The sequence below is a fragment of the Scyliorhinus torazame genome, chromosome 17 (assembly GCF_047496885.1).
Source record: "Scyliorhinus torazame isolate Kashiwa2021f chromosome 17, sScyTor2.1, whole genome shotgun sequence".
Lineage (NCBI taxonomy): Eukaryota > Metazoa > Chordata > Chondrichthyes > Carcharhiniformes > Scyliorhinidae > Scyliorhinus > Scyliorhinus torazame.
The window spans coordinates 152,836,256-152,860,701 of NC_092723.1; the positions used below are offsets into that span (position 1 = coordinate 152,836,256).

At 49.5% G+C, this 24,446-nt stretch overlaps 1 protein-coding gene across 1 annotated transcript in view; it reads right to left on the reverse strand.

The window, feature by feature from the left end:
• The window catches only part of LOC140394259 (netrin-3-like), a 381,075-nt gene that overhangs the window by 207,181 nt on the left and 149,448 nt on the right, over window positions 1-24,446 (reverse strand). The window contains exon 3 of the mRNA XM_072481304.1: window positions 7,234-7,422. Within this exon, the coding sequence (XP_072337405.1) occupies window positions 7,234-7,422 (189 nt within the window). The remainder of the gene's footprint in view (window positions 1-7,233; window positions 7,423-24,446) is intronic.

Below are 24,446 nucleotides of genomic sequence, written 5' to 3' on the forward strand. Positions count from 1 at the left end.
GGCTTGCAAGTTACCATCAGGCGAGGCCGTCGCCGGTGATGATGACATGGTGTGGACGCGTTGAACCAGGTTCAGGGGCTTGCAGGCACGGGCACCGAGCAGGGATGCTCTGTCAGGCCCGAGGATGTCAAACCGCAATGTTGCCTTGTTGGTTATCGCTAGTTGACACGAGCCACTGGCAGCTTTGGCATTGCCATTGTAGTCAAGGAGCTGGCAGGCCGGTGGAAGAATGCTTGGTCTGGCATGGATGGTGTCGCGGTCGGATTTTGAGATGAGGTTCGCCAATGCGCCAGTGTCCAGTTTGAACCGGATGCGAGCCTTGTTAACTGTGAGGACAGCACACCACTCGTCGTCGGGATCCACACTGAGGATGGATAGGCGTTGCGCCATTGTGGTGGAAGGCAGCGCATGTGTAGTTATGATGTCCACCCGGTGTGGGGACTTGAGGCACTCAGCATCAGGGTCTGTTGGGCTGTCGGGATCGGAATCTGGCATGCCCTGTTGATTTGAGCGGGCACTTCTGCGCCGCAGCTGGTATCGCTGGCTGCTGAGTGGTGGAGCAGATCTGCAAAGGGCTGCGTAGTGGCCAAGCTTGCCACACTGTAGACACAGGCTTCCTTTTGCTGGACATTGCCGCTTTAAATGGGCGGAGCCACAATTCGGACACGTCATGACACCGACGTCTGCGCGTTCCGTGCGCCATCGCGAATGCGCAGTGCGGTCGGTCGACGTACACACCTGCGCAGTCGGGTTGTCGGCCTCGTCGTCCATTCGGTCATGGCACGCATGCTCAGGGACACTGGAAAAGCGGGCAAAACGGCCACTCTCCTCGATGATCAAGACCTGCATCTGTGCAATGGCCTGCACACGTTCTGCCTCGTGGGAGGCCAGCTTCGCAGTTTCTGCCGCCCTGAAGTGGGAGTAACGATTCTTAGCATGCTCATGGACAACGCACATTTCGATAGCGACAGGGAGTGTCAACTGTTTGACTTTCAGGAGCTGCTACCGAAGGGAGTCGGGGTGGACCCCGAAAACGATCTGATCCCGGATCATGGAATCAGCCGTCGAGTCATAGTTACATGACTGCGCTAGGATGTGGAGATAGGTCAAGAAGGACTGAAAAGGTTCATCCTTACCCTGAAGCCTCTGCTGGAAAACGTACCGTTCAAAGCTCTCATTCACCTCAATGTCGCAGTGGCTATCAAACTTCAGTAGGACTGTTTAGAATTTCATTTTGTATTCGCCTTCAGCGAACGTAAGGGAGTTGTAGATGTGGATGGCGTGGTCCTCCGCTGTTGAGAGAAATAGCGCAATCTTTCCGGCATCCGATGCTGCTTCGAGGTCGGAGGCCTCGATGTACAAGAGGAACTTTTGCTTGAAGATCTTCCAATTTGCGCCGAGGTTGCCGGAGATGCGGAGCTGCGGAGGAGGCTGGATATTTTCCATTTCACCGGATGGCTGCTTGCTGGTCAATGCTGATTCACTCGAGGTAGGTCCGTCAATATCAGTATCACTCCTGTACCATGATGTGTTAGGCTGACTGGTTCGATGTGGATTGCACTCGATGCAAGGAAACTATAAGCAGACGTCTAACACTGGCGAAAATCCAACACTGTTTTACTCAATGATAGAAGTGATATACATGTTCAGCTGTGGGTCGACACTATACTGAACTGACTGGAGACCTTGTATTAGCCTGACCTACTAGCTACCGCATGGGGCTGGTTTAGCACACTGGGCTAAATCGCTGGCTTTTAAAGCAGACCAAGCAGCACGGTTCAATTCCCGTACCAGCCTCCCCGAACAGGCGCCGGAATGTGGCGGCTAGGGGCTTTTCACAGTAACTTCATTGAAGCCTACTTGTGACAATAAGCGATTTTCATGGTGTTTGCACTGGCTAGCTCGTGGACTCTGACTGTCTCTGTGGCTGGGTCCACAGAGAGCGGGAAACCTAGTGCCCTCTGGCTTTATAGTGGTAGTGTCCTGCCTGGTGATTGGCTGCACTGTGTTGTGTGTTTACTGGTCGCCCTGTATGTCAATCACTGCCTGTCTGCACTTCAGTATATGCATGAGTAGATATTATGACAGCAGCCAAAGGCAAAGCCACCAATGGCGGAGTGATGAAAACTGCAGATGAGCAAGAGGCCAGATTTCGAGTAAATTGCAGATGTAGAGAGGAACCAGCACAGGATTCAAGGACGTACGAAGCAGGTGAGCAGCAGTTGAAAAACCTCCCCAGCAAAACACACAGAAACAATGAAAGAGTCACTCATAGGAAAGAGACAAATGTGGAGATAGAAGGTAGCAAAAGAAAGAGAGAGAATGTGTGCGCAAAAGAGAGAGAGAGAGGAAATCTGAAGCGCGTCCTGTTCCCAGTAATAAATCGTCAAGAATGAGTAATCTAGCCATGATGCAGGACCCCTTTGCTAAATACTTTTCCTCTCAGTTTCTGATCTCCAACTGTGCAATTATGCATTCCACATTTTCACACCCATAGCCCAATGCTATTTAGATACAACAGATATCCTACACTTCACACAAACCATCCCCCAAGTCTCAAAATTGCTGCCAAGGTTTGCAGATGTGTCCAAACCCTTTAGCCAATCTATTTTATTTTGGGACAGTCCAAATTCAGGCAAAACCCCAGCACATACTGGCAAATATATACTGGTGCAGCTGGTGTAAGGATGGGAACTGCAGAGTGCATCTTTGCAGCCATCTCCCACCCTGCAATCTGATAATGGCTGTTACAGGAGCCCCAGCCATTTCCGCCCATCCATCTGCCGAGCAGTAGCGCTGAGTGCATGCTGACTGGCTACCTCGGAATGAGTTACAGGTTGCAATCTACTCAAGGGGTACAGGGGGTTTCTCGATAGCAGATACCCAGCAGGAAATTAAGTACTAGAATTTAAGAAAGGGATTTGGAGGAGTGTATGGAAAAAATAACATGCTTGGGAGTTAATTATGGGCTGGAATCTGGGTGAGAGGTTCGGGGTGGGGCTTATAGATCGAATAACTGATGACTGGGAATGTGTTCCAGCGGAATCTAATTGAGGGGTGCAGGGTTTATGGTTTATATATAGAATAACAGATATCTGGGAGCGAGCTATAGGCTGGAACCTAATTTGAAGTTCACTTGGTGGTGCTGTTTATTGGGAAATGCAGTGCAGTCCAGAAAATGTATCATTATAAGATGCATTCATTTTTTATTCTGTTTATTTTCTACATCTTTTACAGCAGAAAACATTCCAGTCCACACAAGAGGTTGTGTAAAACTAAACGTTTACTTTGAATTTTGCAAAGCTGATACTCAGACACATCCTGGTACTATCAGAGATTCCCTATCAGCTCTGTATTCAGGTACTCTGGGATTTTCCTGCCCTGACTTTGGTCTGTTGCATTCCTTGTGGTGGATCCCACCATGGTGAGGCCAGAAGATCACAGCCACAGGTCATGCTTTTCCAACTCCCCCTCTCCCCCCACCATGTTTTAAAGCAGTGGAGGCTGCCTGCCATTGGCTGCTGGAGGGATCTTCTGGTCCTGCCGTTGTCAATGTGGGTTTCTTGTTGTCCGCACCCTCCGCCGCTGGGGAACCCGCGACGCAAAGGATCGGCGTCGGCTGGACCAGAAGAGCCTGCCGGCAGAAATGCCGGAAAATCCAGCCCACAATCTGAACGTCTTGATAGTACATCACACATCGAGGTGAAATGAACATTGCTTAAGATTGTTGGGATAGTTGCTCAATGTTAGAAAGAATAGGAGTGTAAATCATATCTTCCCACTGCCCTTGCCAAACTCATAGTATTTGGATCACTTGAGATGAGCCAGTCCATTTGATTGATATTGTGAAATGGTGTATGTGAAAGACTTGATGATGTTTATTGATTACTAATTGTTCATTCTCTTTAGTGGGATTGATTTAGTAAAACTAAAGCTATTAATGATTCCCAGGGCTATTTTTCAGAATGCTTCGAACAGGTGTTTGGGAACTTTTGAGAAATGGCATCAACAAGGAAATCAAGGAAACTTTGAAGCACGACTTCAAAGAGAGTATTTAAATTAAAAGCTGAACGTTTGAGAAGTATTGTAAGGATCCAACTGATAATCCCAGTCTGTCCCTTGGTTTCTTTTTAATTTCTGTTATTCTGCTATTTCCAATTTTTGTACCTGGACAATTAATGGGACCCATGGCTTTATGATGGACTTCACCTTTAATTTTTTTCAAAAGGAATCTACAGCAGCATGTGCTGTTTGGTCTGACATCAGTGATGACTCATCTTGATGGACTTGGCTGTCAACCAATGGGCTGTTTCAGATTGCCGGGACTTTGGTGATGGTCTGTGCTGTTTGGTGCTGACAGATCTCGAATGTTCCTTCCTCTGGGAGATTATGGTTTCAGTTTCATTTTGAATTCAGCGTTGAAGGAGGCTTTTTTGAGTTTCACTCTCCCTGAAGGAGCAAATCTCTCTCAAACACCCGGTTGGAGACTCTTCAGTTTTCTCTTCAGTGAAGCTGGAGGATCACAGCCCTGATCTCTCTCTCACCTAAAGATATCGGACAGGATTCTCCACCGGGGGGTGCTCCGTTTACAGGGGCTGGTTTAGCACAGTGGGATAAACAGCTGGCTTGTAATGCAGAACAATGCCAGCAGCGCGGGTTCAATTCTCGTACCAGCCTCCCCGAACAGGCGCCGGAATGTGGCGACTGGGGGCTTTTCACAGTAACTTCATTGAAGCCTACTTGTAACAATAAGTGATTAGTATTATTAATATTTTGCCGGCGCCCGGGGGTTTCCCGATGGCATGGGGCTGCCCCACAATGGGAATTCCCATTCGCCAGCCGGCATAACGGAGCATCCCGCCGGCTTGGTGAGCCAGAAATGTGGCGCAGCAGGGTAAGCAACCCGCCCATGATGTAAAGACCTATCTCTCTGCACAGCCAGGTTGAACTGCAGGTAGATCCAATCCAGCAGCAGCTGAAGACTGGATCAGTTATTTAAAAACCCCTTTGAAACTCTTGTGTCGGCTACTTTGTTTTTATCTCAGACAGCTGCTGGTCCTACTGGTGGAGTTGGAAACAGAACATACAGTGCAGAAGGAGGCCATTCAGCCCATCGAGTCTGCACCGACCCACTTAAGACCTCACTTCCACCTTATCCCCGTAACCCAATAACCCCTCCTAACCTTTTTGGACACTAAGGGCAATTTAGCATGGCCAATCCACCTAACCTGCACATCTTTGGATTGTGGGAGGAAACTGGGGCACAGGAGGAAACCCACGTAGACACAGGGAGAGAACGTGCAGACTCTGCACAGTTCAGATAGGAATTACACTGGCCTGAGGCTGTTCTTTTGTGTGAAGGCCCAGGTTAATAAAAATGAAAGTGACTCCTCAGAAGAAAGCCTAAATCCTGTGAGTTGTGACTGAATGCATACCAGAAGATACACTATAGCAATCCAACTGGGGGGTTCAAACACCCTGCATCCGGGCAGGATGGCCAGCTACAACGACTTCAGTAACAGCAACAAGGACCCTCATCTCTCTTTTCCCATTTTAATTCCTAACATTTTACCACTTTCCCTTCTTGGTGTGTGTCTGGCTTGTGTGTGTTTGGGTAGAGGGTGGGACGGTAAAAGGGGGGAATGGTAGATTAGCTGGCCACAATTTCATTACAGTTATTGCATGTTTCAACTTTGTTCTTATTATAAATAAGTAGTTATTGTGTTCAAACTCCAAACCTGGTGGCTATAACTTATTGAGCAGTCAAGGGGCCAAAGATTCCGCAAACTTTATCCGAATTTTGGTTAATTCACTTGTGTTGGGACTACGGGGCCTGCGGAGCTGGAATTGACTGCGCAGTCACCCAGGGTGTCGTAACAATATTCCGTCTTTAGATGAACAGATGCAATATTTACCAAGGATATTGCACTGTCACTTACAAGCCTGTCTCTGAAAGTAAAGTAACATTGCACAGAAAGCAGCAGTAAGATTTATTAAATCAGGCGTAGGCAGCAAGCACAGAAAGGAAACAATTATTTGTTACAGGTCTCAAAAATGACAGGTCTCACACAAGAGAACACTGGCTAAGTCACCCAAGGAAGAAATGGATTTGTTTAATGGAAATGTTCAGGGCAACAATGGCATATTGATTATAAACTGTAAATCTTACCTGCTTAATTGAGCTTCATTCCGATATTGCAATAAATAAAATTCATCTCTATTGAGCTATTCTTATATGCTAAATTATGATGCTTTAGAATATTGAACAGTAGCCGAAGGGTAAATATTTTTGCTCTTAATTAGCCTTTGTGTCTAATTTTATCTGCAATGACTAACAAGTAGGAACTAATTGCACCTCAGTTAATAATAATAATCTTTATTGTCACAAGTAGGCTTACATTAACATTGCAATGAAGTTACTGTGAAAAGCCCCTAGTCGCCACAATCCATCGCCTGTTCAGGTACACAGGGGAAGAATTCAGAAAGTCCAAATTACCTAATAGCTTGTCTTTCTGGATTTTCTCTGCACCGACCCACTTAACCCCTCACTTCCACCCTATCCCCGTAAACCAATAACCCCATCTAACCTTTTTTGGTCACTAAGGGTAATTTAACATGGCCAATTCACCTAACCTGCACGTCTTTGGACTGTGGGAGGAAACCGGAGCACCCGGAGGAAACCCATGCAGACACAAGGAGAACGTGCAGACTCTGCACAGACAGTGACCCAGCAGGGAATCGAACCTGGGACCCTGTCGCTGTGAAGCCACAGTGCTAATCACCTGTGCTACCATGCTGCCCATAAATATAGACATAGGCAATATTGCATACAAGCATCCTGACATTTTAATCAGCGGTACGCATCATCTCTAATTCTTCGGGCCTGCTTATTAGAGAGCTTTGTCTAGAATCCAAACCCGAGCATTATAGGAATGTTATAATCCGTGTGATTTCTTAAAACTGCAACACCGGGACTGAAAAATTCCATATTATCTGTTTGTCCAGCATTCCCTTGCGTGCATAAGCATCTATCAATTTGTATCAGTATAAGTTTTAGAGTGGAAGATATGTGTCGAACAAATCCTGTCTCTGTTTGTCTGTCTGTCTCTCCAGAAGTGTCTTTCAATCCTTGTGGCACTGACTCTACCTGTAATCACTGACAAATGTCTGTGTGCATGCCCACATGTTTGCAACCTGGATATTGTCCTTTTATGGATGGGGATCTCTACATACCTCTGCATGCCTTTCGGTGAGTAATGACTTTGGTGAGGTCTCGGTAGAATCCTTCCTTACAGTAATGGCAATGTCGACCTGCAGTGTTGTGACGACAATTTAGGCAAACACCCCCACTCTTTCGGCCAGAGAGTTTGTACAGCTCCATGTTAAATCGACACCTCCGGGCGTGCAGGTTGCAGTTACAAGCTAAAGAAGAAAGAATAAGGCTTGTGTCAGAATCATTTTCAGACAGTGGGGTTGATTTGGACTTTGATCAATCTCGTAGCATCAGACAATATACATCAGGACAAGTGTAGAACGTGCGGGGATCAGACGTCACCCAAAATTACGGCTAATGTGCTTAACTAAAGAAAAAGAAGGAACTCACATTTCTTTCTATAGCACCTTTCACTCTCTCAGGATATCTCAAAGAGCTTCACAGCCAATGAAGTATTTGAAATATAGGTCACTATTGTAATTTAGGAAAACACAGCAGTCAATTTACACACAGCAAGATCCCACAAAAAGCAATGTGATAAATGAGAAAGTAATCTGTGTCAGAAAGTTTTAGTTGGAGGATGAATATTGGTCAGTGCAAGTTTTAATTAAAAAAAGCTTCACCTAATTCTGAAAATGAATCAGATCATTTACATTGTGAGCTAAAGCTTGCAGCAAACAGCATTAGAAAAAATAATCAGTGTCCCTTAATGGCCTTTATTGGGTATATAATATATCTCCATATGTCATAGGTGTCAGCATGGCTCAGTGGACAGCATTCTCACCTTTGAGTCAGAAATTCAAGTTTCACTGCAGAGACCTAAACACATAATCCAAGCTGACACACTCACGCACATAATCCAAGCTGAGGAAACACTGCAATACCAGCAGGTCAATACTGGAGGATTGGTGCATTGGTGAATGAGCAGTATTAAGTGTGTGTTGTATTGACAGATGGGCAGTACTGAAGGAGCACTGCACTTTCAGAAGTCAATACTGAGGGAGTGCTGCACTCTCAGGGAGGTAGTACTGAGGAAGTGCCGTACTGTCACTAGGGTAGTACTGAGGGAGCACTGTCCTAAGTGTGCCAAATTAGGTGATTTACAAGTTTGTTATATTTTGGGACTCTGTTAATTTAAGATAAAATGGAGGAGTGAAGAGATCATGTGACCCTCTTCAAATCCTGCGACCCTCTTCAAATCCTGCTTGACAATAAGCCTGGGTGGAATGGTTGGTATGGGAATTGTGAGGCCCAGATTGTTTTACTGGGAAGAAGGTACAATATGTTCATACCTGTAGATACAGGCAAGGATATATGTGATGACTGTGGGTAAACTGTTACTCTTCAAGGCTCATAGGGAGGTGTTAGGAATATTCAGTTTTTCAATGATTATACTTTAAACTGTCTATTTAATTCCAAGATGAAATGAGGTTGAGGGTTTAGAAGATAGTTAATTGGCATTTTTACCTGGATACAAGCCTATCTGAATCACATTCCATGGAGATGGGCTTTGAGAGGGGAACAGGCCATAGAAAGCGGTGGGAGCTCATGCTCATATTGAAGAAACCAAATTTGTGAGGAATTAAACAAGGCTGAATGATTCACCAAGTTTTGGTGAGAAGAATGAATCACCAGGGTAACTTTTACCATGAAAGTCAGCTCAAGGATTAGAAGTTACCCAGCTATGGCAGCACGGTGGCACAGTGGTTAGCATTGCTGCCTCACGGCGCCGAGGTCCCAGGTTCGATCCTGGCTCTGGGTCACCGTCTGTGTGGTGTTTGCACATTCTCCCCGTGTTTGCTTGGGTTTCGCCCCCACAGTCCAAAAGATGTGCAGGTTAGATGGATTGGCCAGGCTAAATTGCTCCTTAATTGGAAAATTTGGTAGGGAGTTCCAGGTACCCACTACCCTCTGCGTAAAAAACTTGCCTCGTACATCTACTCTAAACCTTGCCCCTCTCACCTTAAACCTATGCCCCCTAGTAATTGACCCTCTACCCTGGGGAAAAGCCTCTGACTATCCACTCTGTCTATGCCCCTCATAATTTTGTATACCTCTATCAGGTCGCCCCTCAACCTCCTTCGTTCCAGTGAGAACAAACCGAGTTTATTCAATCGCTCCTCATAGCTTATGCCCTCCATACCAGGCAACATTCTGGTAAATCTCTTCTGCACCCTCTCTAAAGCCTCCACATCATTCTGGTAGTGTGGCGACCAGAATTGAACACTATACTCCAAGTGTGGCCTAACTAAGGTTCTATACAGCTGCAACATGACTTGAACAATAGCTTTGAACTGGTCCCTGGAGAATGAAATGCCAACTTAAGGAACAAAGTATAACCACGGGGGAGCAACTTTGGTTGTTTTGAAAGTTAAATGGGGGATCTTTTTCTGCAACTTGGAGCAAAAGTTGCCTACTGAATACTGATGAGACAATAAAAGAGTAACACAGACTGAAATCAGTTTTTCTCTCCACAGATGCTGCCAGACCTGCTGAGGTTCTCCATCATTTCTTATTTATATTTCAGTTTCCAGCATCCGGAGTACTTTTATTTTAGTACTTATACAATGTTGCTTTTCGTATGTTTATTACAGTAAAAGTCTTAAAACATTAAATCTTATTGTGCAATCTTTTCAGTCGGTCACTGGAATTTGAATATTAAAAAGTTATCCATCTGTACAGGGATCATAACATATAAGAAGAATTGTGGTGAGGGAGCCTTCCGCAGTCAGAGAAGGCACTCTAGGAGGAACAGTACTAAGGGGCTGGCGTACTGTTGGAGGTGCTGTCATTCAAATTAGATGTTAAGCAGAAACTCTGTCCTCTCAGATCAGCACAACAAAAATCAGTTTTTGTTATTTTGCAGAAGAGCTGGGGTTGTTACCCCTAGTGTCCTCATCAATATTTGTCCCTCAACCAATATCTCTTAAAAATAAAGATCATTTGGTTAATATCAGCTTGTGGCGTCTTTCTGTGAAATTATCAGCTGTGTTTCTTACATTACAACAGTGGCTACACTTCAGAAGTACTTTGTTGACTGTTACAGGCTTTGACATATTCTGAGGTAATGAAAGATGCTTTTGAATTCATAGAATCAAAATGGTTATGGCACAGAAGGAGTTAATTTAGCCCATTGTGTCTGTGCTACCTCTCTGAAAGAGCAATTGTCCCTCTCCCTTGACTATTCCTCGTATCTCTCATTTCTTTTCTCTTCAGATTCTCCTTTGAAAGCCACCATTGAATCTACTTCAGCCACACTCTGAGGTAGTGCATTCCAGATCCTGACTCTTTGCTGCATCAAAAGTTTATTCCTCATGTCACCATTGCTTCTTTTCCCAATCACCTTAAAGTGGTGCCGTATGGTTCTCTATCTGCTCTGTCTACACTCTTCATGGTTTTGAACACTTCTAGCTAAACTCCTCGCAACCTTCTCCGGGGAGAAGAGCCCACATTTGTCCAATCTATCTATGCAACTGAAGTTCCGTGAAACCATTCTTGTGAATCTTTCCTGCAGCCTCTCAAATGCCTTCATATCGTTCTTAAAGTTGATGCCCAGAACTGGGTATAATGAGCGCGATTCTCCACCCTCGTTACGCTCTCGCTCAAGCGAAACGAGGCCGGTGAATAGCGGGGCAGAGGCAGAAAATGAGAACCGCGCAGGCGGCAAACCGTTTGCAATGCAACCTGCCCGATCTCGTAGACAAAATCTGGATCTTGCCTGAGCGTGGCAAGAAACCGATTATCACTACTTAAGCTCTATTTCCATACAATTAATGAGAACCACCCCATATCCAATGGCCTCCTGTCATTCATCGGCCTCCCCAGCAAGCGGTTACACTGGCAGTACTCCTTTTGAAAAATATTAATCTGGAGGAAGGGCTTCTGTGGGAAGCCAAGGAGGTGAGTAGCCATCTTTGCTCACAGGCAAAGAGCCTGGGAGTGCTGAATGTGTCATCCCAGTGCTTGGAGGGGGGTGGGGACACTCGGCTGAGGATGGGGGACCCACCGCAGGGCTGGGTTACCATGGGAGGAGGATGGAGGTGGGCGCTGGGAGGCAATCTGGGGGCAACCGCGCACGAAACCACCATGCCAACCCCTGGATCGTGTGTACCCGCAACCCTTGTCCCTACCTGTCTGCCCCACCGACCACTCATAACCCCCATCGACTGTCGAGGCCTCTGGCCATACAGCTGAAGGCTATCGCTAATAGGCAATTGACAATCGTAGTTAAGTGAGCACTTCACACAACCCAAGTGGATCCCCGTGGGTGGGCAAGCCATGTAGCATGTGGGAACCGTTGCCTAGAATCCCAATCACATCTCGATGCATGGACACTGTGCTTGAACACTGCTGGAAGCAACACCACACGCGCAGCAGCCAACATACAAACATCCAGGGCATGGGACACGGCTGCGGGGACATGTCCACGGCCAGAGGATGGGTGAGTGCCACGGGGAGGGGGAGATGCCTGGAGAGTTAGGTCAAGGGTTCGGAGGTCGGGCTGCATTGCGGAAAATGGCGACAGAGGCATTGGTTGTGCACAAAGGTGTTTATTGTGCTTGACAATTCCCCACCCTCCTGATGGTGCTGCCCCCTCCCCCACACCCAGCCCCCCCCACTCCCTACCCCCCCGCCCCAGTCCCTTCCCCCAACCCCAGTGCCCTCTGTGATCCCCGATGTGCTTTGTCCTCCTAGATCTACCGCTATGTCCAGGTGTGTCCCCAGGATGTACATCTGAGGTGGAGACCGGCAGCTGCTTACGTGTCCTGTTGCCCTCAATGCCCTTGGCGGGCATCCTCTGGGGACTATGAGGCTGGAGGGCCCTGGCTCACTTGTTGGCAGCACATGCACAGCTGTGCCCCGCTGCCCCATGTGCTGGACGTAAGACGTGACCTCATCAGAGGTGTGGATATTGGAGAGCTGGTGGCCACCGTCGCCACTCAATGGGACGGGTCCGGGTTGACACCCGGTGAGCCCTCCTCCCGCTCAGTGCCCATAAGATCCTGGGGTTTGCCTTTGGATGGAGAGGCAGTTAGTTTGAGCCCCGACTGCCCCTGTATCATCTGGCTCTGCCAGCTCTGGTTGTTCACATGTCGACGCCCTCAGCGATGCTCCTCAATGATTGGCCATGCTCCGCAGAGCCTCGGCCATGCCCATCTGACAACGGCACATGTCTCTCAGAACCTCATCAAGGTCAGCCTGGTACTGGGTGGCATCCCCCAGCGAGGCGGACATTCTGCCTAAACCCTCAGCCATGGCCATCACAGACTGCGCGATGCCTTGGACACCTTCACCAATGGTGCCAACATCATGCACCAGGCTCTCCACTGCGGTCGCCACCCCAGCAGTTTTGCCCTCGGCGCCACGCATTGCTGGTGACATCTCCTGCGCCCATTGCCTCTGGGACCCCTCCACGCGGCTATGGATCTGCTGGAGTATCGCTGACATCTCCCTCTGAATGTCCCGGCTGCGCCCTAACATCTCCTTCAGCTCCGGAATGACCTAATCCACAGGCTCAGCATCAGCCTGGGACCCAGCTGTGTCCTGGGATCCAATAGACCTCCGACTGGTGTCTCGCCTGGGGGTTCCTGCCTCCACCTGATGTACATCAGCATCAGTATGGTGCTCACCAGATTGTGCCCCAGATGTCTGACCACTAACATTTCCCACCAAGGTGTGTGTATCTGCGCTGGTGGAGGGTGAGGATGACAGCTGTGACACAGCTAGTACGATGGCATCATCGGAATTCTCCTCCGAGGTGGTCTCATGGGAGACTGGAGGGTGTGCCGCCCGGGATGGGCCAGCATCATCGGCTGGAGGATCTGCGGGAGATTGGACATGTGGTCAGTGGGAGGGATGGGTCAGTCACATTTTACAGGTCCTCTGGGTGGGGTCTGGTGATTCCTCACTTCTGTGGCTTCTGCCAGCCTCCACGTTGGTGACCGCCCTGTCCTTGGCCACACAGGTCACCTCCATGGCACACACCTCGAAGGTGGTGAGGATCCTGATGTCTGGCACACCACCGTCAGTCTGGGCCCTCTCCCAGCGATTATGGGAGAGCTTTTCCTCAGGAGACACAGAGAGGGCATCGTCAGCCATACACCTGGTCCACAGCGGTTGGAGAAGGTGTGAAGGAAGAGTTGGGGTGGTTTGAAGAGGGGAGGGGGTGGAGGAAGGGTTGGGGGTGCTGAAGGGGGTGTGTGGAGGAAGGATTGGAGGGTTTGAAGGTGGAGGGGGGTTGGATGCTCCCGTGGGGGCAGAAGGGTCTCGGGGCATGGGAGGATTGGAAGGGGGGTGTTGTCATAATATACATCAGTACATTATGGTGCAATCACATACACACACTGATGGACATGCAGTAGGACCAACCAGCATACATAACACCGCAGCTAATCACCAGTGAGAGCACAAGCACTATAAAGACAGGGGACAGGAGAGTTCCCACTCATTCTAGCAGCAGCCAGCTCAGAGCACAGAGCTCACAGCCTGCATCACAGACATTCACCATGTGCTGAGTGCCTCACCATAGCTAGTGATAGGAAAGGGTCTACAGTTAAGCTGGTATTGCTTATACCCACATTTACAGTATGTTAGCATAGTTGAACAGTTAATAAAATAGTGTTACACCATTTCCAGCATTGTAGGCTTGTTTGTGAACCAGAACGCCCAACACGACAGGCGTCTACTCATTCGTGCTGCCCGGTGAAGGTCACTGACCTTCTTCCTGCACTGGAGGCCAGTCCTCCTAGTCACACTCCCTGAGCTCACTGATGCCTCCACCTCGTCCCAAGCGGCACTCGCTGCCCTACGGCTGACGCTCCTGGATCCGCTGGGGGAACAGGGTATCCCTCCTGGCCTCCACAGCATCTAGCAGCCTCCCTGGGTGAGCGTCCCTGAATCTTGAGGCTGGTTTCCTTGGTGCTATTGTTGCCAGCTGGCTGGGGTTGGCTGAGCAAGTGTAGCTTAAGTGCTGCTCGGCCTTTTTAGCAGGGAACTGGCGAGCGCGTTCCTGGTGAATCAACTGGCGAGCCTTCGTTTGCAGTGAGAAGCTCGTGAGGCCTCTTTAAATGGCCCAATCAACGTTGAATAGCGTTGCTGGCCTCGCTGGGCTGATTAGCTTGTGGCAATTCTTGCTCACGACAACACTTAGAAATCTTTCCGGAGAATCATGCCTAATAATTCATTTGAGGCTGAACCAGTGTTTCATAAAGATTGATCAGAACTTCCTTGCTTTTACTTAGAAAGCCCAGGATCTAGTATGTTTTATTAACAACTTTCTCAAACTGCCCTGCCACCTACAATGATTTGTGCCCATATACTCCCAGGTTCCTCTACTCTTGCATCACTTAAAATTGTACCCTTTATTTTATTTTGCTTTTCCCTTTGTTCCGATCAATATTAATCACTTAAGCCAGCGATACTCACATCCCATGAATGATTAAATAAAAAGAACTGCTCAACATACTGTTAATATACTGACCAATATATTATTCAAAATATTGCTAAATATATACTGCTCATTACACTGCTCAACATATTGCTAAATATACTGTTCATTATGCTGCTCATATGTGGCTTAATAGACAGCTGATTATATTGCTTGATATACTGCTTTATATATTTCCCAATGTATTGCTCAACATACAATTCAATAAACAGCTGAATAAGCTACTGAATATATTAAACAGTATAGTTTAAATATACTGCCTAATATACTGCCTGATATACTGTTCAACATACAGCTCAATCAACTGTTCAATAATATGCTGTTTAATGCACTGTTCAATATACTGTCCAATATGCTGTTCAACATTGCATGATATACTGATAGTGTTGATATATGTCACGATTCACTGCTCGACATAATGCTTAATATACTGCTCAACATAACGCTAAATCTACTGTTTGATATGCTACTCAATACATGGCCCAATATACAGCTTAATATATTGTTTGATATACTTTTCCATACATTGTCAATAAGCTGCTGAACATACTGCTCTCTAGTGTTTAATATACTGTTCAATATACTGCTCAGTATAATGCTCCATACTGCTCCAAATACTTGTCAATATATTGCTCATTGTATGGCACGATATGCCTCTCTATTTACTGCACAATATGTGGTTTGACAAAGTGCTCAATATAAAGCTCAATATACTCCTCAAGATATGCTTCAATATGCTGCACCATTTTCCATTCAATAGACTCCTCAATATTGTGCTTACTGTACTGTTCAATATACCGCTCAATATACTGTCAGTATTGTGAGCAATATATTGTTTAATGTGCAGATCAATATACTTCTCAATATACTGATCCTTATCTGAGGAAGGATGCTCTTGCTATGGAGGTAGTGCAGCAATGGTTTACCAGACTGATTCCTGGGATGGCAGGACAGATGTACGAGGAAAGATTGAGTCGGTTAGGATTTTTTTCGCTGGAGTTTAGAAGGATGAGGGGACATCTCTTCGAAACCTATAAAATTCTAACAGGACGAGACAGGGTAGATGCAGAGAGGATGTTCCTGATGGCAGGGGGCACAATATGAGGATAAGGGGTAGACTATTTAGGACTGAGATGAGGAACATTTCTGCAATCAGAGAATGGTGTGATAGGATACCGGACCAGGCCCCAACCTTTGTTAGGATACCGGACCAGGCACCAACCTTTGTTAGGATACCGGACCAGGCCCCAACCTTTGTTAGGATACCGGACCAGGCCCCAACCTTTGTTAGGATACCGGACCAGGCCCCAACCTTTGTTAGGTTACTGGACGAGCACCCCAAACAATTTTTCAATTTGTAAAACTGAGGAAAGGATACTTCACCCCAGGTGTGATGACTCTGACCAATAGGTATCTTTTATGTTAAAACAGACTTTAATTTAAACACAAAATTAACCGCATTAATATCAAAGAAATAGCTTTACAATGAACAGTTAAACAGTTCTGAAATAAAAAGAAAAAACACTTTAACTTCACCATGAATATTCTAGCCAAGCAACCTCAATACAGTTCAAATGCAACTTATAAATAAAAGCAGCACAACAGGTTTACTTCTGGTCTTCCGTGCAGAGACTTTTGAAGAGAGACCCTTTCAAGGACCGATCCAATACAAACCCTTCTGCGCAACCTAATAGCATTTGCAAACTACCCAGACCTGGCTCCTCCCATTAATTCTGTCATCTGTATCCCGCTAAGACCTCCCAGCTAGGACTAAATACAATCCCTCAAACTATCTATATCCCAAGGAACCATCTAAAATATAAACACTGTTCAATCAGCCATCCTTATGTAAACAAGTAAATGGTTAGAAGCCATGGTGACCTCACTTTTACAACATATTAATTACAGCTTTATTAGCCACACTCTCTGTGTATATTTGAAACCAGAGATTTTTAATAACAATACTGTCACAAATATGAAATATTATATACAACAATTTCTACATTCATCACAGAAGACAAATGTAGGTCCTTTACAGTCAGAAACAGTATAGTTTATAATGGTGAACAAAGAAATGGCTGACCAACTGTGGTAGTATGCATTAGGGGTCATGTGGGACTGTAAAGCCGTGATGTCATTGGCTGACAGATCCCGGGTCCTGGTTGGCTGTTGACCTCTAGCTCCGCCCTGAAGGCGGAGTATAAGAACCAGGAGTTCTCCCCCGCAGGCCAGTCTGTTACTGAACTGCGGGGAACAAGTCACACTTAATAAAGCCTCATCGACTTCACCTCTATTCGTCTCTCGGGAGTCTTTGTGCGCTACAATTTATTAAGCGTGCTGAAAGGACTATGGAGCTCAGGATCATCCCGGAATGCCTGAGGATCAGCCCCCACGCAGTGAACTCAGCAGCAGTTTTTAAACACTGGCAGACTTGTTTCGAAGCATACCTCCGAACGGCTCCCGGCCGGGTCACAGAAGACCAGAAACTACAGGTCCTGCACTCGAGGGTAAGCCCGGAAATTTTCTCTCTCATCAAAGACGCAGAGGATTTCCAGACGCCGTTCGCAGCACTAAGGAGCATCTATGTTCACCCAGTGAACCAGATCTACGCACGCTACCAACTCGCAATGAGACGGCAAAGTCCCGGAGAATCGCTGGACGAATTCTACGCCGCGCTGCTAATTTTGGGACGGGCCTGCAGCTGCCCGCCGGTAAACGCGATTGAACACACGGACATGTTGATGCGCGATGCTTTTGTGGCAGGTATGAACTCTCCCCAAATCCGCCAAAGACTTTTGGAAAAAGAGTCGCTGGGACTCTCAGAGGCACGGGCCCTTGCAGCCTCCCTGGATGTAGCCGCGCAAAACGCTCGCGCGTATGGCCCCGACCGCGCGGCAGCCCCTTGGGCTCCGTGGACCCCCGTCGCGACAAACCCCCCCCCCCACCCCACAGGCTTGCGCGGTTCAGACTCCAAGTCGTCCCGAAGGGGCCCGCTGCTATTTCTGCGGCCAGGCGAAACACCCCCGGCAGCGCTGCCCGGCCCGCACAGCGATTTGCAAGAGCTGCGGGAAAAAGGGCCATTTCGCGGCTGTGTGCCGGTCCCGGGAGGTCGCCGCTGTCCCAGGAGAAGAAGCAGTCCTGCGCGCTTCTAACGCTCCCCAACCCCCCCAGCGCCCTATGTACGACCCACAGGAGCAGCAATTTTGGGTCCCGGCCACTGCTGTCCCCGGAGAACAAGGAGTCCTGCGCATTTCAAACGCTCCCCAACCCCCCCAGCGCCCCATGTGCGACCCGCAGGTGCCGCCATTTTGGGTCCCGGACACCACGAGGGGAGGAGGGGCGCCGCCATCTTGGGACCCCCCAGCCCTGTGCGACGCATGGGGGGCGGCCATTTTGTCCACCCCCGCCGCCATCTTGTGACCCCCAGCCATGTGCGATGCATGGGGGCGGCCATTTTGTTCACCCCCGCCGCTATCTTGGACGGCAACAATGGGCCCCAGCATCGACGCTTCAACGGGGTTCGAGGAAGACGCTGAAGCACTACGAACACGTCTGGCCTCAATGACGCTGGACCAAGCACGGCCCCGGACGCTCCAGACGACGACAACAACGGTGCTGATCAACGGGCACGAGACACCATGCCTGGTCGACTCCGGGAGCACAGAAAGCTTCATCCACCCCGACACGGTAAGACGCTGTTTTTTTACCATCCGTCCCAGTGCGCAAAAGATTTCCCTAGCTGCAGGATCCCACTCTGTACAGATCAAAGGCTACTGCATAGTGACCCTAACGGTGCAAGGGAGGGAGTTTAAAAACTACAGGCTCTACGTCCTTCCCCAACTCTGCGCGCCCACATTACTGGGATTAGACTTCCAGTGCAACCTGCAGAGCCTAACTTTCAAATTCGGCGGCCCAATACCCCCACTCACTATCTGCGGCCTCGCAACCCTCAAGGTTGAGCCCCTATCCTTGTTTGCAAACCTCACCCCGGATTGCAAACCCGTCGCCACTAGGAGCAGACAGTACAGCGCCCAGGACCGGACATTCATTCGGTCCGAAGTCCAGCGGCTACTGAAGGAAGGCATAATCCAGGCCAGCAATAGTACCTGGAGAGCACAGGTGGTAGTAGTAAAGACAGGGGAGAAGCAAAGGATGGTCATAGACTATAGCCAGACCATCAACAGGTACACACAGCTAGATGCGTACCCTCTCCCCTGCATATCCGACATGGTCAATCGGATTGCCCAAGAGAAGGTCTTCTCCACCGTGGACCTCAAGTCCGCCTACCATCAGCTCCCCATCCGCCCAAGTGACCGCAAGTACACAGCCTTCGAGGCAGACGGGCGATTATACCACTTCCTAAGGGTCCCATTTGGCGTCACAAACGGGGTCTCGGTCTTCCAACGAGAGATGGACCGAATGGTTGATCAACACGGGTTGCAGGCCACGATACCCGTATCTCAACAATGTAACCATCTGCGGCCACGAAAAGCAGGACCACGACGCCAACCTCCAAAAATTCCTCCAGACCGCTAAAGCCTTGAACCTCACATACAACGAGGACAAGTGCGTTTTTAGCACAAACCGGCTAGCCATTTTGGGATATGTAGTGCGCAATGGGATAATAGGCCCCGACCCCGAACGTATGCGCCCCCTCATGGAATTTCCCCTCCCTCACTGCTCAAAAGCCCTAAAACGCTGCCTGGGGTTCTTTTCATATTCCACCCAGTGGGTCCCCCAGTACGCAGACAAGGCCCGCCCCCTAATACAGACCACGACCTTCCCTCTGTCGACAGAGGCTTGCCAGGCCTTCAGCCGCATCAAAGCGGATATCGCAAAGGCCTCGATGCGCGCCATCGACGAGTCCCTCCCCTTCCAGGTCGAGAGCGACGCCTCCGATGTAGCTCTAGCGGCCACCCTTAACCAAGCGGGCAGACCCGTGGCCTTCTTCTCCCGAACCCTCCACGCCTCAGAAATCCGCCACTCATCAGTGGAAAAGGAAGCCCAAGCCATAGTGGAAGCTGTGCGACATTGGAGGCATTACCTGGCCGGCAGGAGATTCACTCTCCTCACTGACCAACGGTCGGTAGCCTTCATGTTCGATAATGCACAGCGGGGCAAAATTAAAAATGACAAGATCTTAAGGTGGAGGATCGAGCTCTCCACCTTCAACTACGAGATCTTGTACCGTCCCGGAAAGCTGAACGAGCCGTCCGATGCCCTATCCCGCGGCACATGTGCCAACACACAAATAGACCGTCTCCAAGCCCTCCACGAGGACCTCTGCCACCCGGGGGTCACTCGGTTCTACCATTTTATAAAGTCCCGCAACCTCCCCTACTCTGTGGAGGAGGTCCGTACAGTCACCAGGAACTGCCACATCTGCGCAGAGTGCAAACCGCACTTTTTCAGGCCAGATAGAGCGCACCTGATCAAGGCTTCCCGTCCCTTTGAACGTCTCAGTCTTGATTTCAAAGGGCCCCTCCCCTCCACCGACCGCAACGCATACTTCCTGAACATGGTGGACGAGTACTCCCGTTTCTCCTTCGCCATCCCCTGCTCTGACATGACAGCGGCCACAGTCATTAAAGCCCTTAACACCATATTCACACTGTTCGGTTGCCCCGCATACGTCCATAGCGACAGGGGGTCCTCCTTCATGAGTGACGAACTGCGCCAGTTCCTGCTCAGCAAGGGTATAGCCTCGAGCAGGACGACCAGCTACAACCCCCGGGGGAACGGGTAAGTAGAGAGGGAGAACGGCACGGTCTGGAAGACCGTCCTACTGGCCCTACGGTCCAGGGACCTCCCGGTTTCACGGTGGCAGGAGGTCTTCCCGGACGCCCTCCACTCCATCCGGTCGCTACTGTGTACCACTACTAACCAAACGCCTCATGAGCGCCTCCTTGTCTTCCCCAGGAAGTCCTCCTCTGTAACGTCGCTGCCGACCTGGCTGGCGGCCCCAGGACCCATCTTGCTCCGGAAATATGTGCCGGCGCACAAGTCGGACCCGTTGGTCGAGAGGGTTCACCTCCTCCACGCGAACCCGCAGTACGCCTACGTGGAGTACCCCGACGGCCGACAGGACACGGTCTCCCTGCGAGACCTGGCGCCCGCTGGCAACACGCACACCCCCCCCGACACCTATCACCCCCTCCCTGCCACCGGCGCACCCCGCGACAGCCCCCTTCCCGGGAGGATCGGTCCTCCTCCCAGGTCCGACCAGAAGTGAAGCTGAAGCAGAAACCGTAAAGCTCCCGGAGGCGACAACACTGGAACAAGCACCACCACCACCAGGGCTGAGGCGATCGACAAGGACGACCAGACCACCCGACCGACTTGTGGCATCGGTGTAACACTAGAATGTTGTGGACTTTAACGAGAATTTTTTTACCTTTTTCCCTCTTACGAATACTGTAAATAGTTCAAAACAAAAAAAATACCCTGTACATACTGTAATGACATGCAAAGGTTTTTCCTCCCAGGACCAGCCTTGTAAACCTCTACCACCATGCGAAGCACCACCCCGCCGGGTTCATTTTTAACAAGGGGTGAATGTGGTAGTATGCATTAGGGGTCATGTGGGACTGTGAAGCCGTGATGTCATTGGCTGACAGATCCCGGGTCCTGGTTGGCTGTTGACCTCTAGCTCCGCCCTGAAGGTGGAGTATAAGAACCAGGAGTTCTCCCCCGCAGGCCAGTCTGTTACTGAACTGCGGGGAACAAGTCACGCTTAATAAAGCCTCATCGACTTCACCTCTATTCGTCTTTCGGGAGTCTTTGTGCGCTACACCAACTAAATACATACTTTGGTTATGTCTTCACATGGGAGGACACAAATAATGTATCAGAAATATTGGGGCACACAGGTGAGAGGGAGGAAATCAGTTTTAGTAGCGAAATGGTGTTGGGGAAATTGATGGGACTCAAGGCCAATAAATCCCCAGGGCCTGATAATCACCATTCCATAGTACTTAAGAAAGTGATTAAAATCATCAGCAACCTGTGTCTTGAGGCTGAAATCAACAGCTGGACTGACAAGTTTGTAGGTGTCATGTCAAAGTTGAGGAGTCAAGTGAGGGTCAACAGCAAACGAACTGAAAATACAAGGCTCTGTGTGTCACAAGCTTGTGTTCTCAGCACCTTCCTTTACAGTAGTGAAACATGGATAATTTATACAAGTCATGAAAAATGGCGGAATGACTTCCGCCTCTGCTGCCTCAGATGAATGTTGGACATATCCTGGCAAGACAAAATGCCTATCATGGAAGCAGACCAGTGTGCATGGAGCCCCAACATGCTTTGCCCTCTCAAGTCAGCGGCGACTTCGTTGGCTGGGTCTTGTGAGCTGAGTAGATGATGGCTGCATCCCCAAAGACATGCTTCATGGCAAGCTTGCTCTCAGCACGAGACCAACAGATTACCTATGTCTGTGATACAAAGATATCTGCAAATGAGACTACAGTTTGACAGGAATTGGCAATAACGTTGGGGAAATCCTCGCTGCTGACCAGAGTGCCTGCAGACAAGCTGTTAGGAAGGGCATGAAAAAAGCTGAGGATGGAAGAAAAGATCAGATGGTGGGAAAAAGAGCTTGCTGGAAGGGAAAATCATCAATTGACCTCAGGCCAATGCTTTTTGTTATAGCTGCGGAAGGGCCTGTCACTAATGAATCAGCTTGTACAGCCACAACAGACAATGTTCAATACAGAAGTGACATACACCCGGGTGCAGTCCATCATCTCCTGAGACAGTCTGAAGCTAATACATTGCTCAATATACTGCATGCTGGCCCAATATATTACTCTTTGTGCTACTCAATGTATGGTGCAATATACCACTCAATTTACTGCGCAATATCCAACTTGATATACTACTCACTATATGGCTTATTATAATGCTCAACATACTACGCAATAGACTGCTCAATATGCTGTTCGTTATATTGCTCAATTTGCTGCTCAAAATTCAGTGCGCACTATACTGTTTAATATACTGCGCAATATACTGCTGCAGGGTTTTTCAAACTCAGGGATACGACCCACGGGTGGGTCGCGGGCAGATGTCGGGACAGTCGCGGAGCATTCGGTTGTGGCGTTCCCGATTGTGTGAAGAAGCCCCGACAGCCAAGGCCGGTTGTTAAGATTGCCGGCTGCGGGCTGTCCTCAATTAGTTGTGATGTTTGAGGGGGCGGGGTGGCACGAGGCTGTGTACGGGTCACCACGCATGAATGGGGGGGGGGGGGGGGGGGAAGGCTGACGGGCATCCACGTAGGCGCGCGATGCTAAAAGTTGTTGCTCCAGCTTGGAGTTACACTCTGGTGCTCGCCCTCTGCGCGCTGCTGGGCTCGTCCCCCACCACCATTCGGCAGTATGCGACTTGCAGTTCCGTGGTCAATCTGTCCAATGGCCGGCACAACATCCGGCTGCACTCCCACAACATGAAATACTGGTCGAGAAGTGGTCAGCAGTCTGTGATTGGGGTGGATTCTGCTACTGGATCATGAGAGGGAAGCCAAGCCAGGTTTGTTCGCGAGGATTACTGATCAAACAAAGCCAGTCAATACGGCTGCCATATATTAACGCTGGAAGAAACCTACAGACATCGTGGTAGCATAGTGATTAACACAGTTGCTTCACAGCTCCAGGGTCCCAGGTTCGATTCCCGGCTTGGGTCACTGTCTGTGCGGATTCTGCACGTTCTCCCCGTGTCTGCGTGGGTTTCCTCTGGGTGCTCCGGTTCCTCCCACAGTCCAAAGATGTGCAGGTTAGGTGGATTGGCAATGATAAATTGCCTTTGGTGTTCAAAAAAAGGTTGGTTGGGGTTTCTGGGTTACGGGGATAGGGTGGAGGTGTGAGCTTGGGTACTGTGCTCTTTCCAAGGGCCAGTGCAGACTCGATGGGCTGAATGGCCTCCTTCTGCACTGTATGATTCTACGATCACTTTGTGTCCCCACTCTCTGGAAACCAGGAAGTAAGTGCTTTTGGTGAGAATGGAGCAGGAGATTTGGATAGTGCAATGCAGTTGAACCAGTAAGAAATATTGTGATATTGTATGTGTTTGCTAGTCACTTCATCTCGTCTAAAGTCATAGTTCATAAAGTAAAGACCGGGGGCGGGATTCTCCGCAATCGGCGCGATGTCCGCTGACCGGCGCCAAAAACGGCGCGAATCAGTCCGGCATTGCACAGCCCCAAAGGTGCGGAATTCTCCACATCTTGAGGGGCCGAGGTCTCACCTTGAGGGGCTAGGCCCGCGCCAGACTGATTTCCGCCCCGCCAGCTGGTGGGAAAGGCCTTTGGTGCACCGCCAGCTGGCGCGGAAATGACTTTGCCGGGCGGCGCATGCGCGGAAGCGTCAGCGGCCGCTCACGACATCCCCGCACATACGCAGTGGAGGGGGTCTCTTCCGCCTCTGCCATAGTGGAGACCATGGCGAAGGCGGAAGGAAAAGAGTGCCCCCACGGCACAGGCCCGCCTGCGGATCGGTGGGCCCTGATCGCGGGCCAGGCCACCGTGGGGGCACCCTCCGGGGCCAGATCGCCCCGCGCCCCCCCCCATGACCCCGGAGCCCGCCCGTGCCACCTTGTCCCTCCGGTAAGAGAGGTGGTTTGATTCTCGCCGGTGGGACAGGCATTCCAGCAGCGGGACTTCGGCTCATCGCGGGCCGGAGAATCGCCGGGGGGGGGGGGGCCGCCAACCGTCGCGGCGCGATTCCCACCCCCGCCGAATATCCGGTGTCGGAGAATTCGGCAACCGGCGGGGGCGGGATTCACGCCAGCCCCCGG